This window comes from Staurois parvus, unplaced genomic scaffold (genome assembly GCF_062004578.1).
Source record: "Staurois parvus isolate SC_StPar_1 unplaced genomic scaffold, SC_StPar_1.0 ptg000154l, whole genome shotgun sequence".
NCBI lineage: Eukaryota > Metazoa > Chordata > Amphibia > Anura > Ranidae > Staurois > Staurois parvus.
Window position 1 is genome coordinate 3688153 of NW_028317950.1, and position 20970 is coordinate 3709122.

A 20970-nucleotide genomic window follows, 5' to 3' on the forward strand; every position below is an offset into this window, starting at 1 on the left:
ACCACGGCTTGTGAAAAATGGCTGGTCAAGCTCACAAAGGTTTTTAGAGTGCCCATTTCTCATTATCATCATGGGATAACATAGCTGGAATTCTGCCTTAAGAACTACAGGTACCACTGCTATCCAGTTGGTGTGCCAGATATCATGTTCTCAGCTTATGTTGGAGGACATACAGGCTTGCATCAGCATGACCTTTGGCCATGCATTCTCACGTATACCCCTTTAGCTTTGACAGTAGCACCTTGCTTGGGGGGTTGTTTCGTTTTTTAAATGACATGTCACATGACTGGGACACTTCGATACCATGTTCCTAGCTGTTCACATGCCTGGAGCGGGTGTCTATATAATGTTTGTTCTACAGTCCAGCTCTTCTGGTGTTCTGTACTCGAGCAGAGAAGAAAAGACTGACAGTACTGCACTATTATATTGTTACTGTACCTTTCAGAGAGATTTTCTGTTACTTCCTGTTATGTCAGATTGACAGGAAATGAGGGGAAATAGCAGCAAGATAGACAAGAAACTTTGTTATGCTCTTTTCAATCTGCGTGCATGATGACATCACCGCCACAAGCTCCACCCGGCACGTTTCATCAGACGGTGACGTTATCACGCATGCAGATGGTGATTGGACAGGAATCAATCTCTGACCCACAGCCAGCCATACAAATGCCACTCTTGAGTATCTTGTGTGGTTTGACAAGCCTGTTGATGCCTTTTAGCATGTGAGTTCTTAGTTTTTAATAAATTATGCCTTGCGGTTTTACACTATGGAAGGTTTTTTTTTTTGTATTTTACCTTTGAGTGATTTGGGAGCCAAATTTCCACCTTGCACACCAGCCAGAGGAGTTGTCGCCTTTAGATGCAATAATCTACTCCATTTAAGCACTGTTTGACCCATTTTTTTCAAGCAGGGGTCATTGCGTTCTAATAAGCTTTAGTACCTTAGCTTTTATGCCCCTTGAGGGTTAGGGACTGATGTGAATGTACTATATATATACTGTATGTAAAGTGCTGTGTAAATTGATGGCGCTATATAAGTACCTGTAACAAGTAAAAATGAAATAAATAGTGTGTCTCTTTGGAGTGTAGGATTTCCTCCATCACTAGACGGAGTTTCAAGCCATCATTTTGAACTTCTCTGTAGCACTATTGGTGTGTGTTTTGTTTCATTAAGAAGATTTATCTTTTCGAGCACTTGAGCTCTGTATTATTGAATTTTTTGAGGTTTGCAGATTCTTTATTATGAAATCTTATATTTTATGTTTTTCTGATCTCTTCTAGACTGTGGGAATGTGCAGGCTGGAGGACACGAAGAAGGGGAGGCAGAGGCTGGGTGGATTGAGGGAGCCGCCATTTTATTGTCTGTCATTTGTGTGGTGTGGGTGACGGCCTTCAATGACTGGAGTAAGGAGAAGCAGTTTCGCGGGCTGCAGAGTCGCATTGAGCAAGAGCAAAGATTCTCCGTCATCAGAAATGGACAAGTCATACAGATCCCAGTGGCTGAGCTCGTCGTGGGAGACATCGCCCAAATAAAATATGGTGAGATGGGAACTTCTTCAGGACTTTTTATAACAGTATATGTATTAATATTGATGTTATATCTTAAAGAATATACATTAACTTCTTGCTCAGTGAATAATCGAGAATGGTGCAGATAGGGAGACAGGCAAGCTACAACATAATCATACATGTAAATGGGCTGTGGGGTTTCATGGGTCCAAAAAGTCCATAGGTCCAAAGACATTCGTGGCAGCTCCTCAATGAGACTGAAATCTCTGCAAAATATTATGGAAACAGCAGAAGACGCCAACTAAGTGCAGTATATAGGAAAAGACTTTATTAAAAGTAGCAACTCACAAGATGCATAATGATAAGAGCATGTAATCCACCTAGTGCAGTTTGCTATTGGGCCTCAGTGTGTCTTCAGGGGCCAGGAAGCAGATGCCACTGTCAGGAGCTGTGTAGGACACAAGAAACAAAACCAGAAATCCTGGAGCCACCCAGAATTTCTAGTTTTTCTTCTGGGGTCCTGCACAGCTCCTGACAGTGGCATCTGCTTCCTGACCCACTGAGACTCAACAGCCAACCACACTGGGTGGATTACATGCTCTTATCCTTATGCAGCTCATGAGTTGCCACTTGTGATGTTTAACAAAGGCTTTTCCTATATACTGCACTTAGTTGGAGCCCTTTGCTGCTGCCTTTATTAACCGCTTGCAGTACACACACAGTAGCTTTACTGCTACATGACTAGTGCACCCGAGATAGGTTCACCCAGACCCCACTACACCACCGTTACCCTTTACCCTTCCATACCAATCCCCTTTACTTACTATACTTACAGAAAACACAACACCAATTTTGGAGTAAAATGGCCAGCACGGCCTTTTATTAACAAATCAAGTTTAAACACATCAACCATTCCTTATAACAGAAAACATAAAGAGTTGTCGTTGGTCTTTGAAGGCACCCCCAAAACGATCCGAAATGCACCTGCGGACAACCATATTCCACTAGGCCTCCAGCTGCAACAAACCAGCTCGGAGACAACCATACCGTCCGCAGTGCAGCACCACCACCTTCCAGTTAAACCTCGGTTAACTGGGAATGTTCCCGGGCACACCATACCAACGATGGGTCCCACACCATTTTGTACCTCCAAGATAAGAACCGCCTCCAAAGACCAACCACCGCCCAGGAACCAAATTAACCCCCCCCAGGAGGAACACAACATTCACCAAACAGGGCGGGCAGGAGGGAAGCTCTCTCTCCCACGTCCAGCTCCCAACTGACGCCCCTCCCCAGAACACCCCACCCTAAAGTGCAGGAGACCCCACCTACACTCTCCTCTACCAACCAGATCCCCCAGCTATCCTTTACCAACTCTAAACAATCATTAACCCTCACATGTCTTCCTTCCCACTCTGGGCCTAGTCATGCCTGCCCTTCGCTAATTCTTTTCTTCTTTTATCGCTGCGGGCATTTCTGTACAGACCCGCTTCGCTAGATCACATATATATCCTGTACATGCTCCAGCATTTCCCGGTAGGGGGTGTGCACGCTCCCGCTGCCCTGGCTGTGCTGTCATTCCCTACAGCACAAGTCGATCATTGGCTGGGACCCGCTAACTGGCTGAACTAATGACAGAAGACAACACTGTGTTGGTAAACAACACAGGGCTCTCTACAGACAGCAGTGATGTGTTCTCCCTGCAAAAGCAAGGAGTAAAAACAGGCACATCACTTAGTAAAAGCAGCACACACTACACACAGTAAACATTGTTAGGTGCAAAGTTAACCCTTTGATTGCCCCTAGATGTTATCCCCTTCCCAGCCAGTGTAACTAGTACAGTGACAATGTATATTGTTAGCACTGTATTAGTGGCACTGGAGATTGCCGTGCCATTTAGTCAGTTCCCACAAGGTGTCAGTTAGTGTCAGTGTCCCACTATAAGTCGCTGATCACTGCCATTACTAGTATTAAATTTTTTTTTAAATTCCAGTATATATACAGTACCATCATTTGTAGATACTATAACTTTCACGCAAACCAATTAATATACACTTACTGAGAATTTTTTTTTTGGATATGCTTTCTAGCAGAAAGTAAAGCATATTGTTTTTTTTTTTTTTCAAAATTGTCAGTCTTTTTTTTACTTTTGTAATAAAAAATAAAAAACCCAGTGGTAATCAAATACCACCAAAAGAAAGCTCTATTTGTTTAAAAAAAATTATATAAATATAATTTGGGTACAGCGCTGCATGATCACGTAATTTCCAGTTAAAATAGAGCAAGGCTGAATAGCAAAAAATGCCCTGGTAATGAAGGGGGTAACATCTACCGGAGCTTACGTGGTTAACTTCTTAACACATACGTGCAAAGGCTAAAGGTTGGGCTTTCACACCCACACACTGCACATATGCGTCAATGGGCGTCCGAGGTTTCGGTATTGAGGACGCACTCATTGAGTGCTCCCTAGCACATGGACTGAAATGTAAAAAACAGCTCTCCGTCCACATGAATGATCAGTAGTTGGCAGGACAGGCTCCCAATCTAGTGACCTCTGTGGCAGCCAAACATAATGGTCACATGATCACTGATCTTTCCCATCCCCAGGTGTACAGACCCTATTAAAGGAATGTTGGGCCTGGGTGGGAAGTGCATGTAAATCCAGCATCTATTTTTTGGTATGTTTGGCAACTCCACTGTTTAGCCCTCATGTACAATGAACGTTTTGATAACGCTGGTCACATTAGCTGTGTAAAGTCACGTTAAAAACTTTTTTCAGCTTTTTTTAGCGTTTTTGCATTAGCGTTTAGCGGCATTTTCCCGCGTTTGCAGGGTTTATTTTGGTTAAAAAAACTTCCAAAAATGCCAGTTTGCGCTGTTTTACTGCGTTTTTCAAAACTTCTGCGTTAGAGCGTTTTTACAGCTAAAAAAACTCCTCTAGAAACCCACTAGTTTTGGGTTTCTTTTCCTGCCCAAAAACATCCCTGCCAAAAACATTGATTACAGCCTATGTGTGCATGGACACATAGGATAACATGCTGGGGGGTTTATTGACTGTAAAAGTCAAGTGTGCATGAGGGTTCACAGTTTCCTTCAGCAAGTCAATTTTGGGGAATCTGAAATGGTCTCTGTCACCTTGATTGAAAAAGTGGGCCATTGTGCTCTCATAATGATGGAGAACCTCCTTGGATTTTTTACTGTGCCACTGTAAGCCATGCACCCATTCTTTACAAGGGTTTCCTAAGGAAATGTGTGGTATGATTTGCGGAAGAGGCTGTTTTCTTGGTAACTTTGTTATTGGACTGTCGTGGGGATGACGGGGGCACCCTGGTCGACCTCGTAGCTAGTCAAAAAAAAAAACGTAGGATAGGAACATGGGTCCAAGCCAGGGGCGGACTGACCATTTGAAAACTCGGGCACTGCCCCAGGGCCCAGGGTCAGGAGGGGGCCCCATGAGATGCCCCTGGTACCTTTTTTATAGGCTTTTTTGAGTTTGGGCAAGGACACAGGGGCCCCATGATCCCCTATTGCCCAGGGGTCCCATGAGTTTTCAGTCCGCCCCTGGTCCAAGCACGGGGTCAGAACACTCAAGTGAGAGTTCGTATTTGAGAAACGTAATGCTAGGGCTGAGTAGGCTTAAGATGAATGGCTTGATACCAAGTATATTTAGGATTTGTGATTCGGAACCTGAGAAACTTAGGCTATATCAAGTGATGGCTATAAGACTTGTGGCTGCAAAACTATTAACAAGAATAAATGCGCAAACAAATTAAAAATGGCCTGTTTTCTCTTGCATACTTAATTGATAAAAAAAGACAACAGTGGTTAGGTCTCCTGCCAGTGCTTACTTTTTTTTTTTACTGCTGGTGGTTTTTCCAGATAAAGCGGCTGGTAATACATACACTCTAATTTCTCTAACGGAGGAAAAGAAAGTTTTTATCTCCGCTTTTAAAAACTTTGAAATTGTAATAAATCCAAGGAGGTGTTTTGCTCCCTGACACATCCTGCTGTGCGTGGTCTCCCACAACACTGACTCACACGTACTGATGGTTCAACGCTGTGAACAACATTAATATTGCAGGAGAAAATGAACTTCATTCATTTTTTAATATTCTCTGATGTTCCAGGCGACCTGCTGCCCGCAGATGGAGTTCTGATCCAGGGAAACGATCTGAAGATTGATGAAAGCTCGTTGACAGGAGAATCGGATCATGTGCGCAAGTCTGTAGAAAAGGACCCGATGCTGCTTTCTGGTGAGGACATGGACCTTTACATGACACCATAGATCTGAGGAAATTATTTCAGTTTGATCAGCTTTCCTTTAATTCACAATTCTGGTGGCTATTGGTTTGTTTTTTGGAAAATAAATTATATCTAAAACTTTTTTCATTTCAGATAGAGAAAGGAATGGTTAAAACTTATTTTCCTGGTGCCAACATGGCAGCATGCATGCGTTAGTATGCTGCCATGGATTGGTGCCAGGAAAGGAAAGTTACGGTAATTATTTAATACAGTTTTCCATTTCCTGATGCCAACATGGCAGCAAACTAGCACATGTGTGCTGAGGGAAATACCCTTGAACGAAGTATGCTATTGGAAGTTTCTCCATTTTTCCTGTTCTGGTGACAGCTCAGAATTTTGAATTTTCCATTGCCTTCAGTCCTAGTGACATCGGTCATTAGGACAAATAGAAAGGGTGAATCTCCCCAGCAGTATACAATTCACCCTCCCCCTTGCTGGAGATATTCAGCCATAAAAACTCAACAGGGGCCCTAAGCCCTTGCCACTGTACTAAAAAAAAGTTTTTCCCTTAGACACACTTTAAAGAAGACCTAAACCCACAAAATAAGTTCATATCACCTGCTCCCCTTGCTGCCCTTTTCTCATACATCTAACTAAAAACTGTCAGTTATTACTTTCTGAACCATGTTTTTGAAGAATATTCCATTAACGTATGAAAGTTCTCCATGCACTAGACACCGGCGAACTGTCTCTCTCTTTTTCATTTTAGTGTTGAAATTTTGCATCTAACTGACTTACTATCTAATGTACAAGTGACCATTATCCTCATCTTGTTTGTAACCCTGAGTATGAGCCTCTAAAGCTGGGGGCCAAGATTGGTCATGGAACCGTCTGTATGAGGCAATGGGACTAACTTACCCATTGGCTCCTATATTTAATCCAGTGATCAGATCTTCTATGTGGAATCCCACACTTTGAATTATCACTCCACCTGCTACAGCAAGGGGGGGGTCTCAGTGGTGCAACTACATAGTTTCATAAAATGGAAAATTCAACAAAGGAAGTGGAATGTGGTGAAACATGGGAAAACTAGACTCTGGCAAATCATTATATCATTCCTTGAACCTTTGGAATGGAGTACAAGGAAGTCATACCTTTGCTTGAGTGCAGGGCCAGGAAGACATAGCTCTCCTGAACTGTAGTCCTAGGAAGACACACCTCTTCTGGACTTCAATGCTATGAAAAAACACCTCTTCCGACTTGCAGTGCCAGGAAGAGACACCTCTTCTGGACTGCAGTGCCAAGAAAAAACCCCTCTTCTTGACTGCAGTGCCAGGAAGACACACCTCTTCTGGACTGCAGTGCCAGGAAGACACACCTCTTCTGGACTGCCATGGCAGGAAGACACACCTCTTCTGGACTGCCATGCCGTGAAGACAGACCTCTTCTAGACTGCCAGGCCGGGAAGACGCACCTTTTGTGGACTGCCATGCTGGGAAGACACACCTCTTCTGGACTGCTGTGCCAGGAAGAAACACTTCTTCTGGACTGCAATGCTGGGAAGACACACTTCTTCTGGATTGCAATGCAAGGAAGACACAACACTTCTGGATTGCAGTGCCAGGAAGACACACCTCTTGTGGACTGCAGTGCCAGGAAAACACACCTCTTCTTGACTGCTGTGTCAAGAAGACACACTTCTTCTGGACTGCAGTGCCAGGAAAACACCCCTCTTCTGGACTGCTGTGTCAAGAATACACCCCTCTTCTTGACTGCAGTGCCAGGAAAACACCCCCCCTTCTGGACTGCAGTGCCAGGAAGACACACCTATTCTGGACTGCCATGGTGGGAAGACACACCTCTTGTTGATTTCCATGCCATGAAGACATACTTCTGCTAGACTGCCAAGCCAAGAAGACACACCTCTTGTGGACTGCAGTGCCAGGAAAACACACCTCTTTTTGACTGCTGTGCCAAGAATGATCACGTGGTGGAGAGAACATTTTCACTTGGTGGCATATTTATTAAGAAGACTTTTTCCTGTCACTGGTGGTTTGAGACACTATGGAAACTTGGACTACATCTTTTTAATTTATGGGACATTATGGATTGATTCATGTGTTCATTTAAATTTTTTTATTGGGTAGCGCTGCATTATATTGATTTAAATGGGGACTTATTCATTTATAAAACAGCTTTATTTTCCAGCCATGAATATTTGTAAAATACGATGAGACCCTAGTAGTGAAACATTTGGAGACCCCTGATATACTGTAGAACAGGGGTCTCCAAACTTTCTGAACAAAGGGCCAGTTTACTGTAATTCAGACTTTGAGGAGGGCCTAACTGTGGTCCCTTGGTGTCCATGGGAGTAAAGAATGCCCCACCATTGGTATTAGTGGGAGGAATAGTCCTCCATTGTTGGTATTAGGTGAAAAGCAAAGGGCCACTTTTGACCCCTTAGCCACAGTTTGGAGACCGCTGCTGTGGAACATACCATTATGCTGTTAATTCTTTTGGGAAAGTAGGAGAGAACCTAATGAAAAAAAATCACTTATCCAGAGAAGCCCTAATAAGAGTGGCATGGCTGGATTGTTTTTTGAAAATATAGAGAAGCCCTTAGAGACCCTGAAAGGGTTATTAAACATTGTGAAGAGCCAATATCTTAATGACACAGATAATGGGAACAGATACACCAGAGCAGCAGGTGTCCCCAGTATGAGCCTCCACAACTGGCTCCTGTTAGTCTATTTCTTTTTCCCATCACACAGCCAGTTCATATTAGATATAATTGTATTGCTGGCATTTTGGCAATGCTAGTGATAAGTACTGTGCTTTAATTCACAATGCCAAGACCTGACTTGAACCGTGCAGGACAAGGATAAGGATTCCATGCTGGCCCATGCTGTCTAGTAGTAATAATGATGACTCATGTTCTTGGCAGGTACACATGTCATGGAGGGTTCTGGCAGGATGGTGGTGACAGCTGTTGGTATCAACTCACAAACTGGAATCATTTTCACCTTGCTTGGCGCTGGTGGAGAGGAGGAAGAAAAGAAAGACAAGAAAGGTAAATGAGATAGCACTCACTGTACTGAGTTGATAAATGCCTGTATATAAAAAATAAAATAACTCAATTTAACCATATTTTTAGAGCTGCATGTTTACATAAAACCAGCAACCTACAGGGGGTTTCCACTTTAACAGAATAGTAATCTTTGCCTATTGAGGCTTAAGACCTGGTAGTTCCAGCAGATTAACTTTAAAATGTTAACACATGCCCATTACATCTCCATAGCTTTTAAAGGTTAAAGCCCAACTCCATGAATTAGACAGAATCTACCCCAGAAATGGACCCCCACACACACACACACACACACACTGCAAGGGTTAAATGTTCATTTGTCTATAGGGGAGCTGGAGAGGCTTTGTTACTTGCCATATCCCCACTTAGACCAGTTCTTGTGCTTTCCACCTCTCCCTCTGGTGTTCTGGGCTGTGGGTGGTCCCTCGTCGTCATCTCGTATGATGCAGGGCTGCTACCCCCTACATTGCATGTGGAGGAACCAGGAGTGTGACCACAGCTGGGAGTTGCTGGAGCCACCTTACTGGAGCGAGAAATAAGGTGTTAATTCTTATTTCTGCACCCCTAGACTAAACGGGCAGTTAACTTTTGCAGTGTGGGGGGTAATGCAAGGGTAGATTTTGTCTAGTTACTGGAGTCTGGCTTTAAGTTCACCCAAAACTTGTTTCTTTTGGTGGGTAGTGCTAGGTTCTTTCACCAATCTGCTTCTCAAAATATTTGAAGATCCTTGGGCAATCTCTTCCAGGTTAAACCCTCCTGTGTGGTCATGTCTTCTCTAGTTTAGATGGAGCTGGCATGAGGGAGAATACTCCTCTTGAAATTCTAGTTTTCTGAAATCTATGGGGTGACTGATCCGGTTGCTATCCACCCAAATTTGGGAAGTTAATTTTTAGCAGTGCTACCGATAAAAAGATAGCAGGACCTTGTGAATTGGATTCAAAGGACATTTGTTGAACTTTTAGTGACTTTGTCCTTTAATTTACCACCCAACCCCCTGAGTGCAGTCCAACTGGTACTTACTTTTAAGCCTCAATCCAGCTATTCACTCCATGGCCCTGACTGTTGCTAAAGAGTGCTAACAAAGAAATCCCATGTTTGGCTCATTTTCACACTGCACATGTGCACCATGGCTTCATTTATTCCTATGGTACAGCTGTACTCATGGTGGCTTTAAGCAGTCCTACCGATTGTGGCTTTCTCATAGGGATGGGAATTCAGGTTGCAAGAGAAATGTGAAGAGCCCACCAGAGGTTTTCTTGGAGAAGAAGTGCAGCATGTGGGCAGGGGTGCATAGCAAACACCACTGGATTGGGACTATGTCACAGGGTGGGCTGCGCTCGGGAGGGGGAAGATTATTAAAGGACAACTTTACCTTTGTCAAAGTTGTCCATTAAATTATCAAAAAACCTGACTACTAAACTAGTGCAATGCACAGTAGAGCCTCCTTAACACAGGAGGTATTTGCATATCTCACTTCCATCCTTATTTTAGCATAGACAATGAAACCTTTTTGTCCCAGGGTCAACTTTACATCCAGAGCCAGCAGTTTACCGCTTTAATTTTAAAGAACCATTCCAAAATACACACAGATATTTTGGGATTGTAAGTGGAAAGATTGTCATGTATTTAAAAATGAGGGCTAAAGCCAATATTTTTGAATTTTTGATGGAAGTGTTACACACAGATACCACGTGTATTATTAAAGCTTTGCTGTCCTTAAATGCTAATAAGTTTAGAATTGAATTGTTTCACCCTCTTGCAGGCTTATTTCACATTGAATTCTGTATTAAACAGGTACAAGCTGTCCTTCGATGACCTTAGAATCTAAGGCTTTATGTAATGCCATTTTATGGCGTAATTATCTATATATTGGATTCTAAAGCACTTGAAAGGTTGTTTCATTCTACTTTTTCTTTCCAGATGGAATAAAAAGTCCAGTTTTTTAAATGTTTAATTCATTTGTTAAGAATATTCACAGTCTAAAAGTTATATTCTTTGTTCATTTACTCATTGACATTTCAATCCAGTGTCTGCTGCTGAAAATGAAAATGTAGTCAGCACAGATCCTATGTGATATAAAGTTTGCATTGCAGTAAAAATGTTGTATGTATGAGTTCAGACAATTGTGTAGAAAGAAAAGAAAGCATGCTGTATTGCTTTAAATCAACCCTCTGGGCACGATGAGCAGAGGGTGCATCTTTTCTTTCTATGTCCCTTCAAGAAAACCCTTCCCATAATCCATGCAAGTTGGCTGTTGGGATGACATTGTGCTCCATAGCAGTCCCTGTGATCCTAGTCATAACTATGCAATGTTGTTGAGTTTTGGCATATGTCAAAAGCAGCAAAACCACCAAGGTAATTAAACCCAGTTTACAGGAGAACTCTACACAAACATTTTGGGTGAAGATGGTGGGGAAGACAAGAGGGTACCTGTCATGTATGCTCCAGTTTCTGTGATCCACTATCCTAAAAACCTTGCACTGGGCACTTAATTTTTATAGTTTTCCTTTAACTGATCCTCTCCTGCTTTAGACACTTTATCTTTTAGCTTCCCTTCAACTATCTGCCTTTGATATGTGTAAGACAGAGAACGTAGTAGATGTCTTCAGGAGATCTGCAGGCAGCAGGTTGGAGGAAGCCTAGAAGAAAAAGCCATGGTTGTAGATCATCACAGGATTTTTGGCAAGGGGGGGTATTTATACGTCCACCTCTCACTAAACTCACCAACTTCCTATAGATTAAGGCAGTATCAAGTCCAATGACTGTGTGCAAAGTGCCAAGAGCAGACAGAGTTCCTTCTACTGGACTCGCACTCTTGGGACCTGTGTCAACAGTCTTTGGGTTTGTTTCTATGGGCAAATACAGCATGCTTTTAGCATCAGTGGGGACACTTCTGAGATCTTTCAGAAATCATTGACAGATGCAGTTGACTTGCAGGTGACATTCTTTTGACCTTTTGTAAACTCTTTATTTAACATAAATTATTCCAAATGTAAATGAAGGTCTAAAAAAGAACTTGTATATAATAGAAGGGACGGGTGTCCAGATCTACTTTATGCAAGGGCGATAGCATGGCTCACTGTTGAATTAGCCAATTGACAAGGGGAAAAGAGCAGACAGTGGGTGTGGGAAAGGGTGAATGACAGGGAAATTTAAAGAGGGGGTAGTAGGTTTGAGGGGAAGAGAAAAGCCAAGGGAGGGGTTGTGGTGAGTGGAGAGAGGGGGATCAAGCTCCTTTTGCATTTCCATAGACTTGTATGGAGAGAGAGTCATATCTGACACAAACAAAAGCCCTTTGACACATACCCTTAAATTGTGATTGTATGCTATTGCCTAATGCACCTTACGCTTAGTCTTTGAACTTTGTTCTTCCTGTGGCTAAAATTAATATAAAAAGAACAAAAAGCTCCCTGCAAAGAAGGGTGTTTATACTTACCTCTCCCATTGCTTGTCCATTAATCTATCCTGTATTGCATAGCTGCCTGCCTTTGCTTGAAGAACCTTCAGAATCTGATATGTCAAAAAAGTGTTTAATTTCTGGTCTGCGGCTTAGCAATGTGTTTGCATCCTTCAGATCTTACGATACTACAGGACACAGTAGTTACATAAGAGGTGGAAGAAAAACGGAGCCCAGCAAGGTACCAGGCACTCAACACCCCTAGAAGTGTGTTGGTGCTAAAGATCCCTTAGCAGCAGCCATTCAATAAAAGCAATCACAGTACGAAGCGGGGGACCATTAATCCAATACTCCTGGAGGTATTGGATTCTGAAGGTTCTTTAAGCAATGACAGCTATGCACTAGAGGGCAGATGTGCAGGCAATGGGAGAGGTAAGTATGAACACTCTTCTTTGCAGGGGACCCTTTTTTATTCTGTCGACAAAGCCCAAAATATCTCAGTGGATTTCTTCAATACTTTTTGTCTATGAAAGCCATAGGAGTAATAATTACTTGTCATTTTAATCAGCATGTTGAATTTATCATAATTAAGAACTCCAGGAAAATATAGATATAAAATCATTAAAAATGATGCCTTATTATTTCATTAGCTGTGTTACGTATAATTACTATAGCCATTCTTTGTGTCAAATGTCAACTCCAAACCAAAAAATAAAAATTTTCATATGTCCAGTTGCTGGCAAGTTTAAGTACAAGCTGGCTACTTATATCTCTCCAAGGGCTCTGCAGGTGAAATATGCCCAGCAGAATTAGTATTCCTGGTTCTGCTTAAGAGCAACAGCCATTACAAAGTGGATGGTGAGAAAATCCTCTAGCGCAGGGGTTCTCAACCTTGTTAAGACCAGGGCCCAGTAAATTCTTCCAAAACCTTCCCAACAGTAATAAAAAAAAGTTTATACTCAGACAATAAAAGTATGGGAATGGAAAATGCTGTATGTATTGAAATCCTGGAAGGCTCTGGATGGGCTGGGTGTTACTCTGGGGGATTCTGCAGGGCCTTAGGGGACTCTGTAGAAGATGTTGCTGTCCTGTAGGGAATGGCGCTTCTGGAGGGGGCCTGGGTAGCTGTGTTGGGGATGAATTCTCTGGTGGGGTTCTCCACTGGAGATTGGGGAATTCACAGGAGCGCTGTGGGAGATTGTAGGGTGCTGCAGTTGCTTGGGGGCGGAGCAGTGTGGGACACTAGGGGCACTATGGGGGCCTAAAGGTTTTCTAGTAGTTTTGGGGGGGGTACTGCAGGAAACTGGAGGGACCTGTGGAAGGTTGGAGAGCACTGTGAAGGCTGAATGGCACTGTGATTCACTGCAGAAGATTGGGAGGCACTGTGGGAGGTTAGGGGATCTACAACCCACCAGAAAAAAGACTGCAGCCCAACAGCGGGCCACAGACTAGTGACAACCACTGCTTTAGTGGATTTAGAAACAAATAAATAGGGAAACTAATGGGGAGAGAGAGCACCACCCTAAACATACCCTTGTGGAATTGGCAGAGGAACAAATTATTTAGGGATATCCCACCTAAAATGTCAGAAGCTAGGCAGGTTTTGAGCTCACTGATGCCCACTCAAAACGAAAATATCCTTTTTTATCTCTGCTGAAGTATTTGAAACTTTGTTCAGCTATGTAAGTGGTAGACCACTATGTTGTAGATAGAAAAATAGATAATACATTACAGGTGTGGTAGAATGAGAAGTTATCTGTTTTGACTGGAGTTCTTCTGCCAATACTGGAAAAAACACTATACACCTAACGTATTGTTATGTGACTAATTCATCTTTGTGGTGGTAATGCTGCTTTTATGCTCATTGAAGGCCTGACTGATGTTTAGAACCCATTTCATTGTTGTTTTATTTTTTTGTTTCTCTTACTTCTTCTTCTTCCTTCCTTCAACCTGCTCGTGGACATTTCCAACCCTGACTGACTCCCTTTCTCTTTCACTTCCTTGCTATCAACCCCACTTAAATGAATCTGCACTCTCTTCCCCCTTTGTTTAAACTGTCTTTTCCTAGCTGCCAAATCTGCCGTCACTGCCCACCATATCACTGCCGCTAACGCTTTCCTAACATCCAGCTACATGAACGGTACGTGTGACTTTAGGGTTCAAGGTGTCAGAACATCTTAAAGGTGTCGGTCCCTTCAAACTGTATATTTTAGATGCTGGAGGGATGGATCAAACACTATATTGTATGTCTCATGGACACCAACAATGAGATCTCAGGACAGGATTTTCAATATTCAACAGGCTAGTCTCAAATTATGGAAAGGGAACTAAGGGTTCCCTTTGACCAGGGTGAAAGGCACAAAAATGTTAGTGTACAACAGACAGCAGAGCTGGCATCTTGAAAGGTAAATCCATTCTTCTTTATTGAAAATGATGTTGAGGTAAATATCCAGGAAGAAGACAGTTTACGCATTTCAGCCTATGCTGGCCTTAGTCATGACTTGAATAAGGTCTGCATAGGCTGAAACGTGTCACCTCTCTTGTTCCTCGATTTTTTCCCCAACATCTTTTTCAATAAAGAAGATTGGAATTTAACCTTTAAAGTTGCCAACTCTTTTGACTGTCAAATACCTATGGCTTGCAGAGGCTTTGATCGGGGCACCCATAAGGTGTCTAACCTCATTTGAAACAGGATTATAGAGTGGTAGAGCTGTCAGTCTTTGTTACTGTTCTGCCAAAAACCTTAGTGGTAGCTGGCTACCCCTTGACTGGCCCTTGAATCATTATTTGTTTGTTTCTTTCATTTTTAAGTCAGTAGGGAGAAAGATATTGGGAATGTAATAAATTAACACATAAATTGACAGAACATGGTGAGCTGTCAACTCAGGCACACTGACACTTGGCCCCTGGTGTAAAAGACATGGTGATACTTGGCCCTGGTGTAAACAGCAGGGTAATACTTGGGCGCCAAATGTAAAAGGCACACTGACACACGGGACCTGATGTACAAGGCACACTGGTACTTGAGCCCTGGTTTAAAGGTACATTAGCCCTTGGGTCCTGGTGTAAAGGGCACAGTAACACACGGGGCCTGCTAATAAAAGCACACTGATACTTGAGTCCTGGATAAAAGGCGCACTGATACTTGAGCCCTGTTGTTAAAGGTTCAAGCCCCTCTGGCCTAGAGCATAGTCAACATTATTGTAAAGCAATTTTCAAAGACATTTATTTGTGTTGTGTCTTTAAAATATACCATGTTTGGGTACCATGAAATAGTAGACACTCAATTACGTCTTGCAATTAACATTTTTCCACATGCATAGTTAGTGTTGGAAGCAAGGGTGTGGATTACCAAAATGGGCATTTGTGGCACAGTGCGACAACAAATGCATACACTGAGAGTTTATTATGGTATACATGTGATCGTTGTCATGCCAAAAAATGACCGTTTCTGGCTACAAGAACAGGTTTCTGGAGACTACATCCTTAGCCTGTCCATGATTAGACAATACATGAAAGCTTGTTCATTTTCTGTTGAAGATACAGACACAGGAAGGTACCAGAGACCAAAAAGTGTTCAGTGATGTGATTAAACCTTAGGCCTTGTTCACAATTGTTCAAAATATTGACACGTAACAAACACACCTATAGCATTAATGCGAATTGTTAGTTGAGTTTGATGCGTGTAAAAAGTGCATTAAAGATGCTTCCCAAATGCCCTATGTGCATTAAAGGTTCATTAAAAATGCACCCCAGATGCCTTTTTTGGGGTATTGTGAACAAGGCCTAACACCCTGCGAGTTTATGATGCGTTACCATAGACTTGAATAGAAGGGGCTAAGATGCTTCAGCTCCTTTCAAACTTCACATGAAGCCTCATTTTTGAAGCGCAGCAAAGCGACCACCTCCCGTGTGGTGCAATCTCTGTGTACGTATGAATGCAGGACCAGCACATGTGTATACCTTTGCATGTGAGCACAGGAGGAAGGACATGATTTAAAAAAATAATAATCATTTAATTATTTTTTGCACTGTTTCTTTAATTTTTGTAATCACTTTTATTGCTGTCACAACGAATGTAAACATCCCTGTATGTTTACAGCAATAGGCAGTGACAGGTACTCTTTATGGAGAGATCAGGAACCTTCCGGTCCTCAGCAATCTCTGTGGTAAGCTGGCGAAAGCTTTCATTCCAGGCTCACTGGTGGGAGGGTAGACCTCAGAAAGACACCGGTGGCCGGAGGGAGGGAGGTGTAACCTCTCCTACCGCCTGTAAAAGCCATCCAGCAGCTGATTAGCCACTAGGATGACTTTTACATAAAAGCCACCAGCCAACTTAAAAAAACGGTACTGGGATGGTGTCTGCAACTGCAGGCATCATCCTGATACAACCACTTAAAGTCAAATGACGTAAATGTATGTGATTTGGTTTCAAGTAGTTAAACTGGATTTATGAATCATTATATTAATTTACTGTTATACGGAAACCTCAGTTAAAGCTTGAGTGTACCTTCTCTAAATGCATGAGTGTGACAACACTCATAGACTAACAGTGGTCCAGTAGGTCCATGACTAAAGTCTATTGTCTCCCTGGTAGCTAGGGCAGTGAAACACTTTTCAAGAGTTCAGGAGTCCAAAAAAACTCTAAGTTAATCAACTAACCGGCATCTACTTAAAACTTATCAATGACCCTTCAATACAAAATAGATGTACACAGTACTCTGAACGAAAAATGGCTCCTATTTATCTAATGAAGGAACATTGTGTTTAAAGGTTTGCTTCACTAGTTACATAGTGTGTTTAAGTAAGTCTTCAGTCAGTCTAAAATAGTTATGTCATCTCGAAACGTAGAACCATGGGGCCTAGTTGGCTTCTTGCCATGAAACAAGCTTTCAAGCAAAGCACTGGCCAATTTTCCAACTTGGTTCTTTTAATCAAGATATATATAAGGTTTTTGCCTTCAAAATGCCAAATATGGTGACCCACACATTTAGCTTGTTAATTCTTTTAGCCTGCCAGTAGTTGACAGCCCCAAAGGAAATCTATGTAATCACACAACAATCCAAAGAAGACGAAGATGCATTGGTTGCTTTCGTTAAGGCAAAATCTAACTTCCAGACACCACTAGGCATCAGGGTGTTTTAAAACCAGAGTTTTCAACATGTAAATGGTCCAGCTGCTCTACAAAGGTTTGCCAGGCCAGCACTATCAAGCGCGTGTTAAAACAGACAAAAAAGCAACTACTGGTTTTCACAAATAGCTGTGCTGATGGTAAAGCCATCGCTTCAGTGCAATAGCAGGAACCTCCAATTGTCTGCACATAGCTAAAACTTCTTCAAGAGAATCTCAGGAGCCTTGGGAACTCTATTATGCAAACGCTGTCTTCAGGTAGGATGAAAGCACTTAGTACACCTCCACTGCCTTACTACTGACCCTTCATTGTGGTAAACTGCTTTATTGACCAGATTGATATATAAATGGGAGGTAGGCTTAAGCACAAGCTTCATAGTGGAGGTTGGTATTTGCATAATATTGCTTGCTTGTTTGCCATGTGCTGATGGAATGAGGGAAACTTTTCCTAATGTTCTTGCCAGAATAAGGTAATTGTCTATAGACCCTCCTCTTTCTATGCAGGGATGCTCCACTTTGAGATGCACTCTAATCCCTTCCCTGCAATATGAGTCTCTTTCCTTAATTCCTTCAGTTCCTCATGAAAAAACCTTTAATAAAGCCAAATTCTTGAGCAAGCCAATTCTCTTTGAGCAAAGGCTAATGGGGCCTGGGATCTTGACTACAGCACATTGAAGCCTCTAAACGGAATTAAATTAGTAAGATGTTGCTGGCAGCACAGTTAGGTTTTTTCATTAGATATCTTGAGCTAACATGTTATGCTCAAATGTGATTGGCTGCTACAGACAACAGATCTTAAGTATGGCCTTTTTATACATAAATGTATGCACCACACCACTGCTAAAAGGTCCAGTTGCTGACAAATCCTGTGCTTGTAATCACACTGGAAGAAATAACATTAAAGGTTGTTTGTTTCTAGTCCATTAAATTGTTTTTAATCTTAAGCCCTGATGAAGAGGTGTTTTTGGACCCCTGAAACATGTTGGCTACTCTTTCAATTGTCTCTCTGACTTCTATTGGAAGTTTTATCTGGACCTTTTTCGGTTGTGGTGTTTCAATTTACATTTTTTTTACATTACACTTCAAGCCAAGGAGACCGTGGAGATCATTTGAGGTGTAGAAGCTACCTTCCCAGGGACCAGATCACCTACATCAACATTAATACCTTAAGCAACATTAATACCTTATAGCAATATCAAAAACCTTATGGGTCCACACTATTTTTCTAATTTCCTATTACATGGTAGTCATGATGACTTAAAAAAACACAATGTTCTTGGGCAAATGTATCTTCATCTGAATGGTATACAATTGATAAACATGAAAAACATTTGAGGACTAAAATCAAACAGAAATGAAACAGCTTAAATGTCTCAAAGATGGGACCATTAAGTATAGACAGATGGATATTTAATAGATGGTATTATCTAGGTTGGACTGAACTTGTATAACATGTAAATCAAAGAAAGCTCAAAATTCAGATTTCGGTTTTGAGAAGACACTCTGGGTTTAATCACAAACCAGCTCCTTGTCTCTAGTTATCCTGTAGTAAACTCTCTTCACCTGAAACTCTTAAAAAATGTCTTACTCTCCTAGGTGATTTCAGTTATTTTAATTACAGAAAATTCAGAGCCTTAACCATGACCTGTGTCTATCTTCCTATATTATGCCCATTGCCCTATTATATAATATGCAAAGATTTTTTATATACTCCCCCAAGACTTCAAACTTGGTCATGTTTTAACTCTTAAAACCTTGGCAGCTGTCAATCAGTCATTGGTTGTGTCCAAATACACTTCCTGCCTTTTCCTGGTGGCCACATGACCCTTCAACAATAGCTCAGTTCTAGCACTTAACTAAACCTGGAGCAGTGGTAGGTAAAATGATGAAGCTTTCAGATTATATATTAGGGCAAAAGGGAAAATGTTCAAACAAACCTGACATCAAGGGTCCACTTTTACATTTTATTATTAAATCCAGCAGCATTCACTTTTTGGGGGGATTGACTCTCTAAAGCAGGGTTTCTCAACCAGGGTTCCTCCAGAGCGGTTTCTTGACCAATGAGCAATTTCTGCCTTTTAGAATGGTTCCTACTAACACCATTGATCTTTGTAGCTATCTGTAATGGGGTAATTCTTCCCAATGACCACAAGTGTAAGGAGCATTCTTCCCCTTGACCATCACATTAATGTATTATGAATTGTAGATATGATCATTTTTAAAAGGGGTTCCCTGAGCCAGGAACGTTATGTTAAGGGTTCTTCTGCGTTGAAAAGTTGAGAAAGGGTGCTCTAAAGCAGTGTTTCTCAACCTTTTTTCAGTCAAGGTACCCTTTAAAATTAGGGACAGTCCCGAGGCACCCTTTAAAATTAGGGACAGTCTTGAGGCACCTCATTCTAAAATGTGAAAAACAATTCTAATAGTTTTATATAACGCAGCAACATCCACACATGTAGGACCCCCAAAATTAGAGGTGATTTATTCTTCCAAAGCAAATACTCTTTTGCACACTGGTCCTGAGTAGTATTCCAGTGTTTCTCTCCATCAGCTTTTCTCCGTCACTGAGCTAATGTGACCCCAGCACTGATGGAGAAGGGCAGGGGAGGGTGAAACTTGGATGCTGTGCAAGCAGCTGACATCCTCCTTATCAACTGATGATGTCATTGGTTGTCAGAACGCTGGCAGCTAGAAGGTCGTAATGGTGCACAATGAAAACCTGTGGCTTTGTGTAACTAAAAGGCAGACTTGTTCCACCCATTGGCTTGTATACAAGTATTGGGCAATTTTTAGACATTTTGCCAAAGCACCCCTGAATAAACCTTAGGGCACCCTGGTTGAGAAAGGCTGCTCTAAAGTATACCTGACATACACTGTAGGGTTGATGATTTTTTTAAAACCACTATTCAGCTTTTGAGTTTCTTAAGGCTTAGACTCATTCAGTAGTTCAGTGGGCAAACTATGTGCTCCTTGTTATGTCATAAATAGGTGTTTGTCCCATAGAATGTCTGCCTTGACAGGTGACAGGTAAACTTTGCAGCAAGAGCTGTCTGTACTGCTTATACACTAGAAGTATTTTTAGATGAACTCTGCAAATCGGCAAATAGCTTTTGCTAGTTTATTTCTGCTAAGATGTCGGCAGATAAGATTTGACGTCTGTCCATTCCAGTGCTGAATGTAATTCCGTTTTTGATTTCAGTGCAATTTTCTGATTTTCTGATTATATGTTTTAAGAGAAGAAAGTGGTAGAAATATTTCCTAGTGCCGCCACGGAGATCTGGAAAAATGTAGACTATACGGATAGGTTGCTAGAAACATAGTAGATAGATTAAAACAGCACAAACATGTTCAAACCAAATATTAACCCACCTTCAGATTTCTCTGTTTAAAGTTTCCTCAAGACCTCTTAACTATTTTCATGTTGCAGTTGCCAAAACTCCTCCGTCCTGTTTTCTTTATGGCACCTTTATTTCCTGTTTGCTTATTCAGCTGATTCATCTAACAATAGTATGGAGGAGAGGACTTTGTGCACATTATGGGAACAGTTTTAAGAGCATCTAGTAGTAGTCATATGCAACTGGACTTGTTCTGTAAAGTTGAAGATGTTTTA

General features: G+C 41.8%; 1 protein-coding gene across 5 annotated transcripts in view; it reads left to right on the forward strand.

Annotated features, from left to right (window-relative positions):
* Positions 1 to 20970, forward strand: part of ATP2B3 (ATPase plasma membrane Ca2+ transporting 3) — a 380238-nt gene that overhangs the window by 266825 nt on the left and 92443 nt on the right. For all 5 annotated transcript variants that reach the window (XM_089674938.1, XM_089674936.1, XM_089674937.1 and 2 more), the window contains exons 5-7: positions 1282 to 1539; positions 5637 to 5762; positions 8696 to 8821. In XM_089674938.1, coding sequence (XP_089531064.1) covers positions 1282 to 1539; positions 5637 to 5762; positions 8696 to 8821 — 510 coding nt within the window. The remainder of the gene's footprint in view (positions 1 to 1281; positions 1540 to 5636; positions 5763 to 8695; positions 8822 to 20970) is intronic.